General features: G+C 39.7%; 1 protein-coding gene across 10 annotated transcripts in view; it reads right to left on the minus strand.

The window, feature by feature from the left end:
* unc13c (unc-13 homolog C (C. elegans)) overlaps positions 1-21,023 on the minus strand; it is a 328,781-nt gene extending 307,758 nt beyond the window's left edge. For 9 of the 10 annotated variants that reach the window (XR_015514076.1, XR_015514077.1, XR_015514078.1 and 6 more), the window contains 2 exon segments: positions 20,612-21,023; positions 2,165-5,790 (listed from right to left, as the gene is read on the minus strand). Coding sequence is in view for 6 of the 10 variants with exons in the window: in NM_001441457.1 (NP_001428386.1) it covers positions 2,165-5,552 (3,388 nt within the window). In the remaining 4 variants the exon portion in view is untranslated. 10 annotated transcript variants of the gene reach the window in all.
* Between the last annotated feature and the right edge of the window lie 1,707 nt (positions 21,024-22,730).

Below are 22,730 nucleotides of genomic sequence, written 5' to 3' on the forward strand. Positions count from 1 at the left end.
TTAGGTTTACTTGAATATGTGTACCATACACTCTCAGAAATAAAGGTACAGGGGCTGTCACTTGGGCAGTGCATTTTCAATTGATACATATTTGTACCCAAAGGGTCCACTGTGGTACCTCAACGCCGTATATTACTGGTCAAATGTACCAAAAAATTACCTTTGAGGTACCATTATAGACCCTTCAGGTACAAATGTGTACCTTTTGGAAAGGTACTGCCCCAGTGACAGCTCCTGTACCTTTATTTCTGAGAGTGTCATGAGTCATGATGCGCATCAAGAATGCTGCTTGAGTGCCGTGAAAGGATGGATCTCAATCCACTTCTCAACAAAATTGGCTGAAATATAAACTGAAGACTTCTAAACTAATCTATAAACATTAAGTGACACCAAAAACTGCTTGCGCAAACTACTTAAGATAAATAGCTAAGATCATACATGCGTTTATCTGATCTAGAATGGATTATTGTAATGTGTTCCATCTCATTGTAAGAGCTCCATGGGTCCATTATAGTTCTGTCTATGTGTTATGAATGCAGATACACAGCAGATGTTTATATACACAATGATTGAAATTTTAATACTGTGTTGAGTTCTGACCTGGTACAAGCACTAACATATACACAGTGTTGTTTTGAAAGTTCAATCACAACAAAGATACATCATAAAACATGTATGAATTTAATAATAACTTAGACTTGTTATAGCATGTATATAACCCAGGCTCATTCTGAAAATGTACCACTATATACATTTCTGGAGAGTGCCAAATACGTCCCAGGAGCTACGTTTCTATTGCAGTTTTTGTTTTCGCGAACCCACTAGAGGCCACTGTATGCTTTTTGAGATCTCATATTTCTCATGAGTGCCATTCTCGCCTACTGTTCTCATGTAGATCCATTAGAGGCCGCTTTCTACTGACTGAATGACTGACTGACTGAATGACTGACTGACTGATTAATTGATCGATTAATCCACCCTCCTCCTTCCCTAAACCCAACCAATAGTGTTTTCAAAAGCACCAACTGACCAGCGCTCACCCACTTCTCTAAACCCAACCGACAGTTTAAAAAGCAATCCAGAAAAAGAAAAGCCCTCGTCTGATTTTTTTTACCGCGTTTTCAGATTTTACCGCAGTCTCACTCTGTTTTTTACTTTATTTGAATTTTTTTCTGTTTTTGTCTTACCAGCTTTCTAGAACCGTTCTTCACTGGACTCGAACCCTGTCATCGGGGTCAACTTCTCTCTGAGTCTCAAGTCCGCCGATGTACATGACGAGCTAACTAGACAAACTGCTAGAAACCTATCCACGGTCAGCTAGTAAGCACAAAAAGTAGCGACGTCATACCTTCCCATAGCATTTGTTTTAAAGACGAGATGCAGCCATTTGTACTTCTGGCTACATAATTCGCAATCTCATTCATTCATTCATTCATTTTCTTTTTGGCTTAGTCCCTTTATTAATCTTTGGTCGCCACAGCGGAATGAACTGCCAACTTATCCAGCACATGTCTTTACGCAGCAGATGCCCTTCCAGCTGCAACCCATCACTGGGAAACCCATACACACTCATTCGCACACACATACACTATGGACAATTTAGCTTACCCAATTTGCCTATACCGCATGTCTTTGGACTTGTGGGGTACACCGGAGCACCTGGAGGAAACCCACACAAACATAGGGAGAACATGCAAACTCCACACATAAATGCCAACTGATCGAGGCTCGAACCAGCGACCTTCTTGCTGTGAGGCGACAACACTACCAACTGCACCACCACGTCGCCAATTCGCAATGTCCTGAAATGTATATAGGGCTACGTTTTCAGAACGAGCATATGTTGCATAACCACACTGCAACTCTTTGATAATTTCAAGTGCTTCTCTAATCCTCACAAGTGTCTTCTAAATGAGTAAAGGGTGGTGGGGTGAAAGGACTCCCTCATACAATTGTAAAGCTCTTTGGGTTTACGGCAAATGTGTTATATAAATGTGCCTTACTTACTAAATGTATCTCTAATCAAATCCGTTTTAAAAATTGTTCATATTTTATAAGTTTAATGATTGGACTAAATGCAGCATTGTTTTTTTCTACCCGCAAGTATGAACACTTATAATGTAAGCAGTAAACATGTCACTACACATAACTAGTTGGTTCGTACCTCCTGCCAGGATCTGCTGCTCCAGCTCCGCCATCTGCTTCCTGTAAGCTCTCAGTGCTGCCTCTTTGAATGTGGGACGTATCCTTTTTTTGGGTGGTGCTTCTTGCACAGGAACCTCTGTAACATTTTTATTCTCATCCTCTTGCTCTACGGTCTCTTTTACCTCATCTTCTCCTTTAATTTCAGATGTTTCCTGAACCTCCCGCACCTCCGCTTTGACCTCCTCCTGTTCCTCTGTCTCTGCTTCCGGTTCCTCGGTTTCTTCAACATAATCCACTAAACTAACCTCATATTCTGCTGTGTCTTCAGTCATAGGATTGTCATCGTAGTCCTCACTGTATTCCTCATCATACTGTTCATCGAGGCTGCAATCATATTCCAGTACAAGGTTGGCATCTTGAGAGAGATCGTACTCCTGTGAGACATTGTATTCCTCTTCTTGGTACTGTTCCTCGGGTTCGTTTGCGTTTGTTCTGTTTTCCAGATTGGCTAGCACTTGTTCCATCACCTCAACATAATGCGTTTCATTGTCCACAGGTTGCTCAGCAGGTTGTTGCTGTTGTTGTTCCTCTTCTTCTGCCTTGTAATAGAAAGGTTCTGTGTAGACGTCAGAATCAATGGTTGTACTGGAGCTATTGGCTGTGGATGTGGTTCTGAACCGGCCCATGAACGAGGTGTTGCTGGTTTCTTCAACCGGTGCGCTAGTACTCTGGGAACCTTTATTCCACACAAAATCCAAAGCTGACTTTGCTCTTTGCAGGGTGGATCCAAATCCCCCAAAGCCGAAGGTTTTCTCGCTGAGGTCGATGCTGAGCCTGCTACTCCAGGATTTGGGGACATCCTCAACCTTCTCATTTCCAATCTCACTCTGGCTCCGGTACATAGCTGAGGATTTCTGGTTCTGCTGGAGGTGGTGGTTCACATCTTGTCGCTGCAAAGTTTGTGGAGCTGATTCAGGTTTAGCTTGGATCTTCTTGGTTTTAGGCTTCTTTTCGGTTTGCTGTTCAACCACAGGTTTAGATACTGATACTGGTACTGGTTTTGGAATGGGTTCAATCACTGGTTCTGGTTCTGGTTCTGGTTCAGGTTCTGGTTCAGGTTCTGGTTCAGGTTCTGGTTCAGGTTCTAGTTCAGGTTCTAGTTCAGGTTCTGGCTGTGGCATTGGTTCTCGTTCTTGTTTAATCATAGGTTCAATCACAGCCTCAACTTCAGGCTCTAACTCAGGTTCTAAAAACTCAGGCTCCATGTCTATATCTTGGTCTCCTGTCTCAGGAGTGCTATCTAGTGTCAAGAACGTCTCACCTTCAAATTGCAAATCAACCTCAAGACATTTAATAATTTTTTCAGGGAAACCAGGGTTAGCTGCGGGGTCAAATGGGCTACTGATTTCAGAGATTATGTTCTGTTCGGTTGAGGCATCCAAACCTGAATCAGCACCTTGTTCAAGGTGATGCCAGTCTTTCCATGGCGAGAGGTCACCCTGCAGCGATAGCTGGGAGCCGCTGTAATGGCTCCTGTCTCCTGATATGCAAACAAGACCATTACTTACACCACTGTCAATAGTCTCTGTGGTTTCAACTTCATTATGTTCCACATAAGGTCGATCTTGGCTCAGAGTTTGACTGGGGGGACTGGCGTACCAGGAGGACGCCATGTCTTCTTGCTTACGCTGCCAAAGTTCCTGATCTGAGGAGGAAAGCAAAGAGCAGCCATTGACTCTGGTGAAATACTGACTCTCTGAGAAGTCCTCAGAGTAAGACTGGCAAAGTTTAGAGCAGTCTGATTCAGATCGGCTAAGTTTGGGAGTGGAGTAGTCGCTCTGAGACAGCCATCCAGGTGTAATGTCAGAGTAGTAGGACTTGCTTTGCTTGTCGGGGTCATCGTAGGCTGTGTTATCCGCATAGTGTACAGAATACGGAGAGTCATCACCCATTCTTCTGTGATCGTGGGATTTTTTCTTGTCCGATTTACTTTTTGGAAGTGGTTTGGACACAATTGCATATTTGTTCTTGTTTAACTCATCAAGCTCTTTGTCGCTTTCCATGGAGTCCCAGTCATCACTTTCAGCCTTGTCTTTAGCCGAGACCTTGATGTCCATGCTTTCGTATGTCTGAGATGAAGCTATCGGCTTTTCTCTCTTTTCTTTCGAGTCGTGTGCTAGACTGTCAGTGGAGATGGATATTCCAGTCCCTTTAAGCTTATAACATTTTTTCAAAACTAAATCTCTGTCCTGCGGGCTTGCAAATATAACTATAATTGGTCGTGGTTTAGCATTGTAACATTCTCTTTGTTGCCCCAGCCGATGGGCTAGTTCAATTTTAAATGCCTTACGTGCATCAATGAAACCCATTTTCTCTTTCAGGATCTGATAGATAAGTTCTTCGGTTTTTTCGTACTTCTCCTCAGGCACATTTAGAAATCTCAGAGTAGCTTTGTTGCTCTGTTGGCTGATCTGTCGGATGTAATCATGAATGTCTCGAGTCTCGCGTCTGGACTGCACGAAACCTGAACGGAGCTGCTCGATTTCACTCTGCACCACCTCCACACTGCTGGAGATCTCATCGATGGAGCTTTTGAGGGCGTTTACATGCCCTCGCAGTTCTGAGAGCTCGGACTCGATCTGACTGATTCCCTGAAGCTCCTTGAAAATCATCTCCATCACATCCTGAGTCTGACTGATGCATCCCGTGGAGCTAGATCCTGGCTCCAGGGTAGTGGTTTTCTGGTGTCGGCCGGCCCTGTCCAAAGATTTGCTTCGAATGCCAAGAGTTTTTCTCCAATTGCTGGCCTCCGAGTCTGAGGACACGCATTCTTGGCTCTTCTTCCATTTCCTTAGCTTTTTCAAGGCGCCCAATCGGAGGGTGTGGAGACTGCTGCGCTCTCCACGTTCCCCCTCCGAGCTGCCATCGGAGGGCGCCAAACTAATCAAACTCTTCCGATTCCTTCTTACTGGCATCGTGTAAGCTTTTTGTTCATCGAATCTATGGACAAGTTTTGCCTCGTTCAGAGAGTCAGAGTAATCGCTATCAATTGACAAGACCTCATGAAATTCATTGTTCAGAAACAGGGCATTTTTGGGCAGTCCGTTGGCAATTGCTACGCGGTAACTGAATGTTGGCGAGAGAGAAGAACAGTCGGTTTTGCCGTCATCCTCTTCAAGAGATATATTGCGTGTGGATGAGCATTTGGAGATTTTTTTAACTGTGCTTTTTAGTGTGGTGGAGAACGTCGGGTTGCGAGCGTGCAATTCAGGGGACGTCGATTTGGGTTCTTTTTTGTTTTCGCTGCTCTCTTTCTTCTTGGTGGTAGTTGCCAGTTTCTTTGTAAACATTCCTTTGCAAATCTTTACAATGTAAGACGATAGCTTTTTGAAATGGGCAGAAACCATGGAGGGCGATGGTTCAGCAGTTTTGCACTCCGGATGCAGCGAAGCAAAACTGGTCTCGAATCCAGCAGTGCTCGACAGGGAAGCACACAGACACTTATGAGTTTTGATAGTCAACCCTGAGGTATAAAAGCGTCTAGAGAAGAAGTGACCTCAGAAGCGGTTGTGCAGAGTCGAAATCATCGCACATCCTCAGTGAGGGAAATATTCAAGGGTGTTCTACAGAAGAGGCCTCATTTCTCTGTAAAAAAAAAAAAAGAAAAGAGGCACGTTAGAGGCACTGAAGGTCAACATGTAAAATGCATCTCTCTGAATGTTACACTGCACAACGTGTCACCGAACAATTTATTCTAGAGCCTGTTTCGTTTGAAGGCAGACAATGCAATTTATCGGATTTAGATGTGTCAAAATTGCAGGAAAATTCTGGGAAATCAAAGCAAACAATATTTTGAGAAAAATAAGTATACTTTTTTAATCGTTAAGACTTTACAACAAGTTTTTATTATGCATTTACTATTTATTATACAGAATTATTAGCCCCCTCGCATTATTAGCCCCGTTGATTTTTTCCCCAATTTCTGTTTAACGGAGAGAAAATTTTTCCAACACATTTCAAAACATAATAGTTTTAATAACTAAAAACTAATTTATTTTCTCTTTACCATGATAACAGTAAATAATAGTTGACTAGATATTTTTTGAGCAACTTCTATACAGCTTAAAGTGACATTTAAAGGCTTAACTAGGTTAATTAGGTTAACTAGGCAGGTTAGGGTAATTAGGCAAGTTATTGTATAATGATGGTTTGTTCTGTAGACTATCGAAAAAAAAATTAGCTTAAAGGGGCTAATAATTTTGTCCTTAAAATAGTGTCTAAAAAATTAAAACTGCTTTTATTCTAGCCAAAATAAAACAAATAAGGCTTTTTCCAGAAGAAAAAAATATTATCAGACATACTGTGAAAATTTCCTTGCTCTGTTAAACATAATTTGAGAAATTTAAACAAAAAAAGTAAAAATTAAAGGGGGGCTAATAATTCTGACTTCTACTGTATATGTATGTATACACACACACACACACACACACACACACACACACACACACACACACACACACACACGATGAACAATACATTTATTACAATATTTATTCATTTTTGTTAACAATAATTAATTAAAATAAAGCCAATAATTCTAAGCTCTTAACAATTCACAGTGCATTAACTAATGCTAACAGTCACAACTTTAAATTTTAAGAACGCATTAGAAAATACTAAACAATGATTAATAAAAGAGTGCACGTGATGAACAACCATGTATGTCCAAAACAAATTTAATTGAGTTAACAATGTGACATTAATTGTATGTGTGAACTTTGTGTACAGAAACAGTTTGGGGATATTTTCATGTGACCAAGAGTCTGCATTTTAAACATTAAAATTGCAACACATGAAAATGGGAGAAAACGTTTATGTCCACTAAGAAGAATGGAGATGCCGCTTGCTGTCATGTCTGCTTTGGACATTAAAAGGCAAACCCTTGGCAAAAAAAGGACAAGAACAAATTGAAGGACAGAGTAAGGAAAGCTTTGAGGGGTGCTGGGAAACCTTATTTGAACCAAAGAGGAGAAGAGGACCGTATATGTGATGTGATTTCTTTTTCTCTCTCTGAATGCGCTCAATCTCCTAGTCCCTTTATTAATCTAGGGTCTCCACAGCGGAATGAACCTCCAACTTATCCAGCATAAGTTTTACAAAGCAGATGCCCTTCCAGCCACAACCCAAGACAGGGAAACAACAATACACTAAGAACAATTTAACTTATTCAATTCCCCTATAGCGCATGTTTTTGGACTGTGAGGGAAACCCGAGCACCCAGAGAAAACCCATGTCAACGGGGAGAACATGCAAACTCCACACAGAAATGCCAATGGACCCAGCCGGGGTTAAAACCAGTGACTTTCTTGCTGTGAGGCAATCATGCTATCCACTGCGCCACCGTGACGCCCAAGACCAAAATAAAGAAGCCTTATTTTTATGATTTGTGTCGTTGTGTCACATTGAACACCTAACACAATAGGTTACCTAATATGGTTAATAAGATATATATATATATATATATATATATATATATATATATATATATATATATATATATATATATATATATATATATATATATATAAAGATATATATTTATATATTTTTTAATTGCAAAATTGTCCACAAATTTCTGGGAATTACCACAAAAAAAAATCACAACATCATGAAAAACCTGATCAGGGAGCCTGATCAGTAGTTTATGTTGGTTACAACATAATAGATTATAATTGCAAAGTGTGGGCAATAAACCTTTAAACCTCCTGAAATAAATAAATGTGAAAAGTAAGTGAAATTTGTTAGCTGTTTCACAAGGAGAAACTGGCTCTGGGACCCAGGTACATATGAAATCCCATGATACAGACATAACCTACAAAATCACAGCTGAATAGTGCAGTTCAAAAGCAGCGACCATTAACCCGAACAATACACTCAACTGTAAAGAGCAAGACTTTCCATGCTATGAAAAAAAGTGGAATATGTGTCAATATTAATAATTCAGAAATGAACAGTTTTGTCCAGAAGCTCATACGTTATTCATATGAGGAGGTAAAAAGGTGAGCAATAAAGTCAAACTACAACACCCCACTAAAGGCCTTGTTGTGTGTGATCCAATAAGGAACGCAAGAGGTCTGCGAAGACAGGGATGTGCTGCTGCTAATTGAAAATCACCAGATGAAGGTTAAAATGAGTGAGGGGCAATAAATACAATGCACAGAAGGGACTAGCAGTCGACACGTTTGACTTGAACCAGCAATTAACCAAATCTCACCATAGCAACATGCTAAAAAACAATTAACCGTCATAGTTTAATGCAAACCCGACAAAAGCTCAGAAATGTGTTAATGGGTCGTCTTTTGTTTAGATGATTTGTGCAAATACAAATATATTACGATCAGCATTTACAGAGTCAACATCTGTCAGTGGAATGCATTGCTTAAATTGAAGTGCAATCCAAATAACAGTGTGTGTGTTGTGTGTGTTGATGACTCTGTTGGCAGATGTGTTGCTGTAGGTCAGACACCTTCATGTTTATAAACCTCTCTCTTCCTTTTTTTCTCAAATATTCTAAAGCAGCTTTCACCTCAATAATGTAATTATAAGCAAACAAAGCCTGTACACTCAAACGGTATTAATCCAATCAAATGTAATTTGACGATCGGAGCTAAACTCATTCTGCATCCTGGCAGAAAACACGGTCATTTTTCTCTAGATGCACAAATCAATTAATCAAATTAATCCGAATTTTTAGTCTTGCTTTCCACCGAAAATATGCAATCCTTCAAATAAGACGATGGTGCTTCTTCATTTATGCAAATTAGATAACAAGGGTTACGTTCTGAGAATTAAAATGTTTAATTCAAGCAAAATCCCCATCTAATTTTCTAGTTTTAATCGTAGATGTATGCATTGCTCAAGAAAATAACTCTTTTGAAATCAACATGAATTCTCTAAACACAAGCTTCTCATGCGAATGATTCTGCAACATGTTTCTGAAAACAAGACAAAGATATGGATTAAAATAATAATTTTCTATAGTGCTCACCACTAGCTTACCAATACCAATCTACATTTTAAGAGTTTTTAAGGACCAATAAGAGGTTTTGAATAATGACATTATTTGCATAACAATAAACAGACGGTTGTATGAACATCAGGGGTCCGTTCTTCGTACCTCGCTTAAATGATCTAAGATTATTTGGCAGATCCTGGATCTTTTAATCTTGATAACTGATCTCTCGCTAATTTGGTTCTTCAAACAAGTTCGCGAATCAGATTAGAATGTCTGGATGAACTGATCTGAGATCGCTGCGTGTGTTATGAAGGACAGATCTATCGATCCTCGAAATCATGATCAGCAATGCAACGATTGGCTGACGGCACAGCAGCGTAATGACATCATCTGATTAATATTCAATTATCCATGTGAGCAAAATTACATCAAATTAGCAGTAAACGGCTTGTTAAATATGACACGCAAGAACTTTCCACATTTGTTGTGAGCTGCAGGCTTTACACTTTCATTTGTCAAGACAAGAGTATTCATCATGTATTTCAATGCAAATCAGTGTATTTAGTTCTACATTTAGAAAAGATTTTCTTTATTATTGTAGCCGTTTTTTAATCGGTGTATGGAATAACTGGATGTTTACAAAAGCATTTTCATATTGGTAAAGGCGTCTGCAACTTTTGTGAAGCTTCAAATCACTGGCATATTAACTATCAAAACATGTTCATGACTGCTGACATGTATTATTGATTTAAAAAAAGTCACATATTGTGCATTTCTATTATACACAATTTGTACTAAAGCGATCTAAAAAGTTAATATCAATAAGTTTTCTCTTTGCACCAGATGGCAGTCTTTGTACTTTCATTTCGAGAGTGCAGATTGTATAGCCTACGTTTTATTAATATGTATAACTTTATTTATTTTATTAATGACTATAACTTTATATATATAGTTAAAAAATATGTACCATTTTCCCAAGTGTATATAACTACTACTGTAAGAAAATATCAGAATTCGGAACATACTTTCTGTATTATCTTTGCTTGAACTGAGCCGATCTAATCCTGTTTATATGAATTGAACCTGCTCCCGATCAGGTTTGACCTAGCAGAACTGTTGCCATGACATCAATTCTCGGATCAGCTTTGAAGAACGAAACGATCCTGGATCGTGTCAAATCGTCAATATCCAAATCCAGCTAACTGAGTAATCCACGTACGAAGAACGGACCCCAAGGCTGAGTTAACGTAAGAGCTAGCCCACAGAAGAAGGGCGCGCTTGATTGGCTGAAGAATTACTTTGCACTATGATGCGGGAAACGCCTCTTTGCGTTATGGTTTCAGTCATTGATAAAGGGAAGTATTCCTTTCGTTTCACTGCTGTTCAAAAACTGTGACGCCGGTGCTAAACTGGGGCTCAGAGTGACTGTAGCTCACTACCGCGAGAACCGTCTAGTCAAAAGTAGGCTAAGTGTCATTGGTACACTTGTACAAGTAGTAACAGAACCTGAAATATGCGGAATTGTGTTGAATAGACTCATAACTAAGCCCACACGGAATCTGCGCGCGCAGATTCCGCAGATTTTCCGCATAATAATTTTTTAGCCCATAATAAATTCTGTTTATTTACTTGAGTAAATGTGTAAATCGGAATTTATTCAGTTTTTATTCAGTAATTTATTACTTTTTATTTAATATATTAAGGTGTAAGTTATGATACTCCGCTGGATACTCCCAAAATAATTCCGCAGAAATCTGCAGATTTTTACCAAAATTCTCAGCAGAAATAGCAAAAAACGTCTGCAGATTCTGTCTGGCCCTACTCATAACTGAAGCGCCGTCTCGGCCGCATGGCGATTACAGCTGTACTCAAACCGGCGCACGACAAGATGGATATAATCTGAGAGAAGCACTAAATTTTAGGAGGTTGAAAACAAGGACAACTTTAAAAAGTTTGTGTATGTCTGTCTGTGGTGTGAAATTATGGAACAGTCTAGATCAGACTCTTAAACAAATGTCAGGATATTAATATATTAAAAAAGTTGTATAAATATGTATTATTAAAGGAATATAATGATGAGGGTCATTGAAAAAGGATAAAATGAGAAAGGTATGATGAAACTTTAATCAATGGCTTTTTGCATCACTATATATGTTTTGTTTTTTGTTTTTTTGTTGGGGAGGGGGGGGGTCTATGTTACAAAATGTAAAGGTACAAATGGAATCAAACATATAATATGTCAAAAATTCCAAAAGAATCAAATATGTCTCATGTAAAAAGAAGAGTTAAGTAGAAGAATAAGTTTAAGTAATAGACGAATGATGTATGTGGTAGGGCGAAGCAGTGGCGCAGAAGGTAGTGCTGTCGCCTCACAGCAAGAAGGTCGCTGATTCGATCCTTGGCTCAGTTGGCGTTTCTGTGTGGAGTTTGCATGTTCTCCCTGCATTCGCGTGGGTTTCCTCCAGGTGCTCTGGTTTCTCCCAAAGTCCAGAGACATGCGATACAGGTAAATTGAGTAGGCTAAATTGTCCATAGTGTATGAGTGTGTGTGATTGAGTGTTTGTGGATGTTTCCCAGAGATGGGTTGCAGCTGGAAGGGCATTTGCTGCGTAAAAATGTGCTGGATAAGTTGGTGGTTCATTCCACTGTGGCGACCCCAGATTATTAAAGGAACTAAGCTGACAAGAAAATGAATGTATGTGGTAACAGGGTGGGAAAATAATAAGCTTGCGCTTCATCCCACTCCATTTTCGACCATTTTGAAATGTATTTTTTGTTAATGCATGATATTTCTGTTTAAAAATAAATTAATTAAATCAAATTAACTAGGTGAAAACGCGAGGCGCAGCAGGCGATTAAAATGTGAGGCGTGCAGAGCGCATAAGCAGCACGCAAAACACTCACGGCCGTTAGTAAACCATTAAAAAATGGCGCCTCTCAAAGTAAAAAGCGTGTGTGGTGTAATCAGCCCCTAAAGCAGGGGTCTCAAACTCGCGGCCCGCGGGCCATTTGCGGCCCTCAGTGCAATATTTTGTGGCCCGCGCCGACCGCTGTACACTGACAGAATCAGCGGAGCGGGGAGAGAGAGCGCTCCCCGCTCCGCTGATTCTATCCGTACACAGCGCGCTTGTCACTCAATGTGCGTTGTCGCGCGCATTCTGATCAGCTGTGTTGTCGCGCGCGTACTCAAGAGCGGTGTTATCGCGCGCCTACTGAAGGGCGGGACCAAGGGTGTGTCGCGTCAGGGGGGCACTTTTGATCATTTTGGAAGGGCACTTTCTATGCAAGACTAAAAAGGGCATGTGCTCTGCACAGGTTGAGCCCTATGTGTGCACGTGCCTGCCCTGCATCTTGTGTTGATATTATAGGTAGATACAGACTGGTACAGACTGATGTGACTGGAGTGGGGTGGGGGTGTTTTATTTATACATATATACGCCTTTTTTTAGGTGAGGGAATGGAAGTTGTGAGTGAGTTCCCCCACTTTTTTCCCTAGGACTTCAATAAGTCAAAGTACAGGTCTAGACTTAATGATGATCATCTTCAAGCCATACTGAGGGTCTCAACTGCTTCCGCTCTAAAGCCAAATGTGGTTCAGATTTGTGAGAAGAAGCGCTGTCAAGTCTCTGGCAGCAAGGAGTAGGCAAAAGATGCCATGTTCAGAAGAACTGTTCATAATCTTCACTCAATGTTCTATTAATGTTCAGGACACTTCATGTTCAGAAGAAATAATTAAAACTGTTAAAAATGACATTTGAGGACTTTTTTTTTGTGAAATCTCTTATGCGGCCCAGCCTCACCCAGACTTTGCCTCCTGCGGCCCCCAGGTAAATTGAGTTTGAGACCCCTGCCCTAAAGCTTCCTATACAAAATATTCATTTAAATGAGAGTTTTGTGAAGGGTGTCCTTCTATATGTTGAGCACTGCACCTTGGTTTAGACATTTTTAATTCAATTATTCTCCTTCAGCTTAGTCCCTTTAGTCATCAGGGGTCGCCACAGTAGAATGAACCGCCAACTATTCCAGCATATTTTACACAGCGGATGCCCTTCCAGCTGCAACCCAGTACTAGGAAACATCCATACACACTCACACACACATTCTTACACTACGGCCAGTTTAGCTCACTCAATTCCCCTAAAGCGCATGTCTTTAGACTGTGGGGGAAAACGGAGCACCTTAAGGAAACCCACAACAACACGGGGAGAACATGCAAACACAGAAATGCCAGCTGACCCAGCCGAGACTTGAACCAGTGACCTTCTTGCTGTGAGGCTACAATGCTAACCACTGAGCCACCGTGTCGCCCTTATACATTTTAACTGAATGTTTTTAAGCTATAAAAACGTTAACTTCTGATCAATACCAACTTTAATACAACCATTTTCCAGTAAAAAACTGAAGTGAGTCATTGACCTGAAAATTCATTGTCTTCAAAAAGCCTAAATGGGTTGGAATATTGAATTGGTTGCGTAAAAATGAGCAGATCTACCACAAATACTGCCTATTTGACACAACCACTGCACTCAATACGAGGCGATTGATGAAAACGCACAGCCAAATGTCACAACGATTCACTACCGTTTTACTCTCTGTTTCTTTTAATTAAATAAAGTATTGAGTTGGTGAAACTCCAGCATGTGGTTTTGCAGACAATGATGAAGACTTTAAACCTAATGGCATTTGTCAAGCTAATTTGTGATGTCCACTCGGACAAAAAAAAAAAAGTTGAGTCCAACAAATGCTGAGAACAGAGGTTTCTAACTTCCTTTTCCAATTAATTCATTAGCTCTTCGGTGATTAATGGCTAAAATCACTGTCTCTTTATTAAGCTATTACAGCATTACAGAGCTCAATCAATCAATCTACAGAGTAAAAAAAAAACAGACGAGACTATTAAATCTGATTAGAGAAACTGCAGTATTTACATCACACCCCCAAACAGGTAATCAACATCCAATTTATGGCGCTAATCAAATTTCAGTGCCTATGATGTAAAGTCCATTATTGGAAATATGTTTTTGGAACATTCACAACTGATGTTGATTCAGAGACATGTTGTTGTTACTATTATTATCATTATTATTTGGACAGCTAATGACCAATCAGTGTTTCTGGCAACCCGTCCACTCCCTAATTGGCCAGACGTATGTGTCACCACCTGCAAAATGAACACATCTCGCTATTTCAGCTACACCATAAAATCTATTGCACAGCCATGCAATTATTTCCGAATGCCTCTGTGCACAAAGCGAGGACTATAAAGGAACGGTTTACTGACTCTGGTGTGGGGGAACTGACGGATGCACTAGTGCTGACTGAAATGATGCAAATCCAGCCATGTGATTAAAAAAAGTGAAGAGTAGAAGCTGGTTTTGAATTAAAATGATCATTAAGTCCACGTATAGTATATTATATTCCAAAATTTTTATTTAAATGGGTCATTTTATGTTTTTTTTTAAATAAAATGTAACACAAATACCCAGCTGAATGTGTTGGTTAAGGTTTTGTCATTGGATTACGTGCTAATGAGCTACTTCTGACTTTCAAAAAGAGGGCGGAGCATTTACAGTCCCTGGTAATTAATGCAACATTAAACAACAAATCTGCATTGTGCTAGTTTGCACTAAAGACTATAGAATATGCAAGACGTGTCACTCGTATAGTTTTGAATGAGGAAAATTGTAAAGCCGCCTTTCCACCGGACACGACTTTTGGACATGATAATCAGAAAACGGGGCAAAGCAGTGGCGCAGTAGGTAGTGCTGTCGCCCTACAGCAAGAAGGTCGCTGAGTCGTTGGTTCGAGCCTCGGCTCAGTTGGCGTTCCTGTGTGGAGTTTGCATGTTCTCCCTGTGTATGTGTGCGGTTTCCCCCACAGTCCAGAGACATGCGGTACAGGTGAATCGGGTAGGCTAAATTGTCCATAGTGTGTAAATGTATGTGTGGATGTTTCCCAGAGATGGGTTGCGGCTGGAAGGGCATCCACTGCGTAACAACTTGCTGGATAAGTTGGCGGTTCACTCCACTGTGGCGACCCTGGATTAATAAAGGGACTAAGCCGAAAAGAAAATGAATGAATGAATGTTGGAAAACGCCCCCTTGTGGCAGTCGCATAGAATTTTCAGTTCTGACATGCACCATGGGAGAGAAGCTGTTCTCGCAGTGTCCGAAATAAGGGAGTGCAAAAGCAATTCTCTTTGGTTGAATGAATGAATACTAGAAACTCAGACTGCTAAAAATATTGCAGGGAATGTGGAGACAACATAAAACATTAAATTTTATTACTTTATTACTTTTCTATTTATAAATAGAAATGTATTTTTTAATATAGACTTTTTCTGATTCAAAAAAATAACCAAATAAACTCCTATTTCTCATCTAGCGCTGACGGACCTGTTTGAACAACACTGGAATACATCATATCCAGTCGGCTGGTCGCATACGGTCTAGTCGCAGGAGTTCAAATATTTCAACGGATCCGCAACTCAATTCACAACCCAAGCTCATTCTGAAAACGTAGTCCTGCGGACATTTCTGGAGAGAGCAGAATACGTCCCGGGAGGTACGTATGGCTGCATTTATTTTTTTCAAGCGAACTCTAGGTGGCGGTGTGACGCTGTTCCCTTTCGCGCTTGCCGGCCGACCGCTTACCTCCGTGTGGAGGGCCTTCCCGCTGCAACCCGTTTGTCCACTCAGCTCATCGTGTACGTCGGCAGACTTGAGATGCAGAGTGGAGTTGACCACGACGATCGGTTTCGAGTCCGGGGAAGAGCGGTTCCAGAAATCAGGTAAGACAAAAACAGAATCCCAAAAATTAAGTGAACGAGTTTCATAACAGGGTGAGAATGTGGTGAAATCCGAAAACGCGGTAGAAAAAAAAAATCAGGGCTTTTCTTTTTTTGAACGGCTTTTGTAAATTGGTGGTCGGGTTTAGGGAAGTGAGCGGGCGGGTGGGTCAATCGGTAAAATTGGTTGGGTTTAGGGAAGGAGGAGGGCGAGTCAGCCGATTGGCCAGTCGCGCAGTCAATCATCCGGTCAGTCGGACAGCGGCCTCTAGTGGGTTCACGCAAGAACAGAGAGGCGTTTGAGATACAAAAAATCGCCTCTCGCGGATTTACAAAAACAAAAACTGCAGCCGTACGTACCTCCCGGGACGTATTCCGCGGCCTCCAGAAACGTCCGCGGGACTACGTTTTCAGAATGAGCCTGGGTTGTCAATTCGGATACGAATTTTCCGCATACAGAACTCCACACTGCTCCCGGACTACTCTCCATTGGAAATGAATGACTTCCAGTCTGTCGCTTGTCGTTCGTCGTGTGTTTTATCTGCTCTAAGAAATGCCCAAAGTTTTTAATCAAGAGTCATATTTCAATATGAACTCATATATGAACATATCTCTACAAATCATTTTTACAGCTCTATATTGTTGGGTGTGCCAAAAAAAGTGTTTCCCCCCCTCTGTATTTTTGTCTTGTTGTCCATTACAGAAATCGAAACGTTCTTAAATCAAGACACATTTACTTGAAATCCAAACTGACGTAAGATTTACATCATGTTCTCTGAAATATTGATCAAAATGAAGTAAGTTTTTGCTTAGGGCAAGAACAAATATCTGCCAATGGGGCCAGAGAAACACCCATTCAAGAGGGAAAGCAAGATTACTTTTCAACCCTATTGGCAAACCTTTCTGGGTGCTTATTTCAAAAGAATTCCTTTCTTAAAGGGAAAGTTCACCCAAAGAAGTAAAACTCTTTTCTCAGTCGGTTAAACACAAAATAAGACATTTTAAAGAAAGCTCAAAACCTGTATCCATTGACATCCACAGTATTTTTGGCCAGAGGAGAAACAGTCGTGCCCAATTAAGCCTGGTTTCTCTCAACGTTTTTCTTCCTTCACTTCTATCAATTGGTAAGGTTTGTTCCTCCATAGTCGCCACTGGCTTGCACAGACTGAGACTTGTAGAGCTGTGCATGGATGGATTTGCTCTTCAGTGTTTGAAATTTTAGCAGTGAATATTAAACCACACTGAACTAAACTGAACTTCAGCTCTGAAAACTGGACGGACACTGTTTCAGTTTACTAGAACATCTATGTTAAGCTGCTTTGACACAATCTACACTGTTAAAGCACTATAGAAACAAAGATGAATTGAATATGACTACAACTATGTAAGTCAATGGTTACAGATTTCCAGCATTCTTCAAAATATCTTCTCTTGTGTTCAACAGAATAAAGAAACTCTTTAATGATTTAGAAACACTCGAGGGAGAGTAACTGGTTGGTAGATTTTTCTTTTTGGGTGAGCTACCGCGTTAAATAAATGCACCTTGATATAGGAATTTCCAATAATTGTATTTTAAAACAAAACTAAATTGCATATTTTGAAGTGTGTTTACATCTCGTTCTCTGAAATATTGATCAAAATTAAGCAGGTTTTTGCTTAGGACAAGAACAAATGTCTGCCAATGGGGCCAGAGAAACATCCATTCAAGAGGGAAAGCAAGATTACTTTATTGGCAAACCTTTTTGAATGCTTATTTCCAAAAAATAGATATCTTAAATGGTTAGTTCACCCAATAAAGAAAAACTCTGTCATTATTTACTCACCTTTTAATCGTTTACAACCTATATGAGTTTCTTTATTCTGTTAAACACAAAATAAGATATTTTAAACAAAGCTGACACCTGTAACCATTGACTTCCATAGTACTTCTGGCCCAAGGAGAAACGGTCGTGCCCATCTGATTCTGGTTTCTCTCAATGTTTTTGTTCCTTCACTTTCGTCAATTGGTAAGGTTTGTTCCTCCATTGTCTCCACTGGCTTGCATGGTCTGGGACTTGTAGAGCTGTGCATGGATGGATTTGCTTTTCAGTGTTTGGACTTTCAGCACTGAAAATGACACTAAACTGAACTAAACTTCAACTCTGAAAACTGGACTGACACTGTTTCAGTTTACTAGAACATCTATGTTGAGCTGCTTTGACACAATCTACATTGTTAAAGTGCTGTAGAAAAAAATATGAATGAAATTGATTGACTACTATGTAAGTCAATGGTTACAGGTTTCCAGCATTCTTCAAAATATCTTCTTTTGTGTTCAACAGAATAAAGAAACTCTTTAATGATTTAGAAACACTCGAGGGAGAGTAAGTTGGTAGATTTTCCTTTTTGGGTGAGCTACCGCGTTAAATAAATGCACTTTGATATAAGAATTAAAATAATTGTATTATAAAACAAAACAAAATTGCATATTTTAAAGTGTGTTTACATCTCGTTCTCTGAAATATTTATCAAAATGAAGCAGATTTTTGCTTAGGACAAGAACAAATGTCTGCCAATGGGGCCAGAGAAACATCCATTCAAGAGGGAAAGCAAGATTACTTTATTGGCAAACCTTTTTGAATGCTTATTTCCAAAAAATAGATATCTTAAAGGGATAGTTCACCCAATAAAGAAAAACTCTGTCATTATTTATTCACCTTTTAATCATTTACAACCTATATGAGTTTCTTTTTTTCTGTTAAACATAAAATAAGACATTTTAAAGAAAGCTGAAACCTGTAACCATTGACTTCCATAGTACTTCTGGCCCAAGGAGAAACGGTCGTGCCCATCTGATCCTGGTTTCTCTTAATGTTTTTGTTCCTTCACTTCTATCAATTGGTAAGGTTTGTTCCTCCATTGTCTCCACTGGCTTGCATGGTCTTGGACTTGTGGAGCTGTGCATCAATGGATTTGCTCTTCAGTGTTTGGACTTTCAGCACTGAAAATGACACTAAACTGAACTAAACTTCAACTCTGAAAACTGGACTGACACTGTTTCAGTTTACTAGAACATCTACGTTAAGCTGCTTTGACACAATCTACATTGTTAAAGTGCTGTAGAAAAAAATATGAATGAAATTGATTGACTACTATGTAAGTCAATGGTTACAGGTTTCCAGCATTCTTCAAAATATCTTCTTTTGTGTTCAACAGAATAAAGAAACTCTTTAATGATTTAGAAACACTCGAGGGATCTCTTCAACTAAACTTCAACTCTGAAAACTGGACTGACACTGTTTTAGTTTACTAGAACATCTACGTTAAGCTGCTTTGACCCAATCTACATTGTAAAAGTGCTGTATAGAAATAAACATGAATTAGATTGACTTCAATGTAAGCGGTTCCAGGTTTCCAGCATTTATCAAAATATCTTCTTTTGTGTTCAACAGACTAAATAAACTCTTAAACTATTGGAAACACTTGAGGGAAAGTAACTGATTTGTAGATTTTCATTTTTCGGTGTACTATCGCTTTAAATAAATGCGCCTTGATATAGGAATTTCCAATAATTGTATTAATAAACAAGACAAAACGACACATTCTGAAGTGTGTTAACTCATCTAAATGTTTTAGTTCCAAAAGCGCAGCTTCTTATAGACTCTGAGTGAAAAAGTAAACTAAGCAATAACATTTCCCTTCAAATCCTATACGAGTTCCAATGCAGAGCCTGTACTGTTCGCAACAACCAAATAAAGGCTTGCACAATCCAAACTGTAAGTGAAACTGCTCCTCGCTGAACGCGCCATGTGAGCTGCGTGCAGTTATTTTCCCAGGCAGTTATTAGTTTAGTTCATGTATTATGTAGCTGCTCCGAATTATTGCGCTTGACAGCGTGTTGTGCAATGCCTCAAAGACGGGCAGCTCATTAGCCGCTCTCTCTGCCGCCCCGAGGAAGAGCCCGTTCTCATGTGTGGTCGTCGGTGAGCTTGAGATGCAAAAGACATGGATTATTGATCTGATGCAGACGCAGGTCTCTGACCCCCATACCTCACATGCAGACACTCCACTGACAACCTCAGCCCTCCTGATACATATTTAAGATAGAGAGAAAGAGGGATGAGAGAGAGACAGAGGGAGAGAGAGAGCCCCACCCACTAACACAATTACAATCGGCTGCTCATCTCACATTCAGTCATTACTCCACAAACCCTCTCCATGCACAGATCAGTGTGCACATACGCTTCCAAAACCCACATATGCATGCGTTTCCAATCCTAAACATGCATGCATTTTAAAATCTTCACATGCACACCATTAAAAAATACGCTTGATGTCAGATTACATCAGCTGCCTTGCAATGCATGCATTAAAAACAAGCGCTCTCCCTCTCGGTGCAAGCTCCATCCGAGAGATGCAACACATCAGAGCTTGGGGAATTAGAAAGCTCTCTCGATGTTAATCCGACGAGCGCTTCAATCATCACTGAGCCTGGAGAACATGCCACCAGATGTTGATCAGCGAGAGAAAGCATCGGACGGTCGCCCCCATCCACCCGCTTTCCCAGAACAAGGCACAAAGTCTACATGACAGCGAGGGTTTGAAAGTGATGCATGCATGCACGATGCATCAGATGCGACTCAGGGTTCAGAATGCAACAGCTTAACTTAGTAGTTTGCACGTACCCTCTCTGACCAGCGCGCAGAACACAACCACTAGCATCCACCGAACTCTAACACGTCCTGCTGTGGAGCGCGGAGCATCCTCCAATGACGATGGGGAAAGCGTTCATCCTTCGCTCTCTGTGATCCATTCCTCCTCGTCTCCTGCTGCATTAGCTGCGCTCGGCTCAACCTTGGGATCAAGTGTTCCTCGGCGGGCGCATGCTGTTGCAAATCACGGTAAAAATCCCCCCAGACGGAAGTGTCAGCGCTCCGCCGGGCAGCAGACGCCGTGTCTGGGATGGTGAAAGCCCTCTGTCTGGATGCACGGGACGCGCGCGCGTGTGTCTGTGCGTGTGATTGTGTGCTGAGAGAGAGTACGAGAAGCCCTTGGAGGAGTGCAGCCCTGAGCCTCTCTCTCGCTCACACAGAAAGAGACGCACAAAGCTGCTGCTGCGATTCACAGACCTGAACACGTGATGAGAGAGAGAGAGAGAGAGAGAGGGGAGGATGGGAAAGGATGAGACACACAGCAGGAAGGAGAGATGAATGTATGTGTGTGTGTGCATGTGCATGTTTCTTTTTTATTTATTATTTTTGCATTTATGGTTTCATTTATTAAATTTGTTACTACAATTTACTGTGTTTACCATGTTTTTTTTTAAATATGAGTTTTTTTATGTAAATCCTTTGGAAATACATTTGTAAATAATGCAATTATTGAACTGAATCAAATTGAGTGAGCGAGAAGGAAAGAGAAAGGGGATAGGATGGGAAAAGGATGAGACACAGAAGGTGGGAAGAATATACCGTGTGTGTGTGTGTGTGTGTGTGTGTGTGTGTGTGTGTGTGTGTGTGTGTGTGTGTGTGTGTGTGTGTGTGTGTGTGTGTGTGTGTGTGTGTGTGTGTGTGTGTGTGTGTGTGTGTGTGTGTGTGTGTGCATTTTGCTTTTTTACAAATATATATATATATAAATAACCATATACACTGTAAATAATGCAGGGTTCCATACACTTCATTCATGTTGTCCCAACACAAATTAAGTTAACTTAACACTTTTAACAAATTTATGTGGACTGAACATAAAATATACACATTAAATAAAAATTAAATATATATATATTATGTTCTTTTTTTATTGTAAACTTTATAAATGCTTTGGCAATACATTTGTAAATAAAGCAGTTATTGAATTTAATTGAACTGAACTGAATTCATTTAAATGTAAAATAAACTGAATTGAAATTAAATTGAGAGAGAGAGAGAGAGAGAGAGACACACACATACATTGTTGAAGTCGAGTTTTTCGTTTTTCTTTTTTAAATGTTTCCCAAACTATGTTTAACAGAGCAAGGAATTTTTCACACACACACACACACACACACACACACACACACATATATATATATATATATATATATATATATATATATATATATATATATATATATATATATATATATATATATATATATATATATAAGGAATAGTTCACCTTATTAAGCCTTTAAATGTCACTTTAAGCTGTATAGAAGTGTCTTGAAAAATATATAGTCTAATATTATTTACTGTCATCATGGCAAAGATAAAATTAATCAGTAATTATTGATGAGTTATTACAACTATTATGATTAGAAATGTTTTGAAAAAAAATCTGCTCTCCATTAAACAGAAATTGGGGTAAAAAATAATAAGGGGGGCTAAAAGTAAAGTAAGCTTTATACATGCTTTGTCAATACATTTGTAAATAAAGCAATAAAGCAATTATTGACCCAACTGAATTGAATTGAATCAGATTTGGTTGGATTTGATTGGTTCGGACTAAACTGAATTGAATAGAATTGAACTGAACTGGATTTAATTGCATTAGATTCGACTGGATAGAATTGAATTGAATTGAAATTAATTTTAATTTAATGTAACTGAATTGAGTTGAATTGAATTGAACTGAATTGAACTGGATTGGATTAATTATGATTGAATGTAATTAAATTGAATTGAATTGAATTGAATGAAATTAAATTGAATTGAATTGAATTGAATTGAACTGAACTGAATTAAATCAAATTGGGTGAGAGAGAGAGTGGGATGGGAAAGGATGAGACACAGCAGGAAGGCGGGATGCATATGCATGTATATGTGT

This window comes from Danio rerio, chromosome 18, assembly GCF_052040795.2.
Source record: "Danio rerio strain M-AB ecotype USA chromosome 18, GRCz13ab, whole genome shotgun sequence".
In the NCBI taxonomy this organism is placed as follows: Eukaryota; Metazoa; Chordata; class Actinopteri; order Cypriniformes; family Danionidae; genus Danio; species Danio rerio.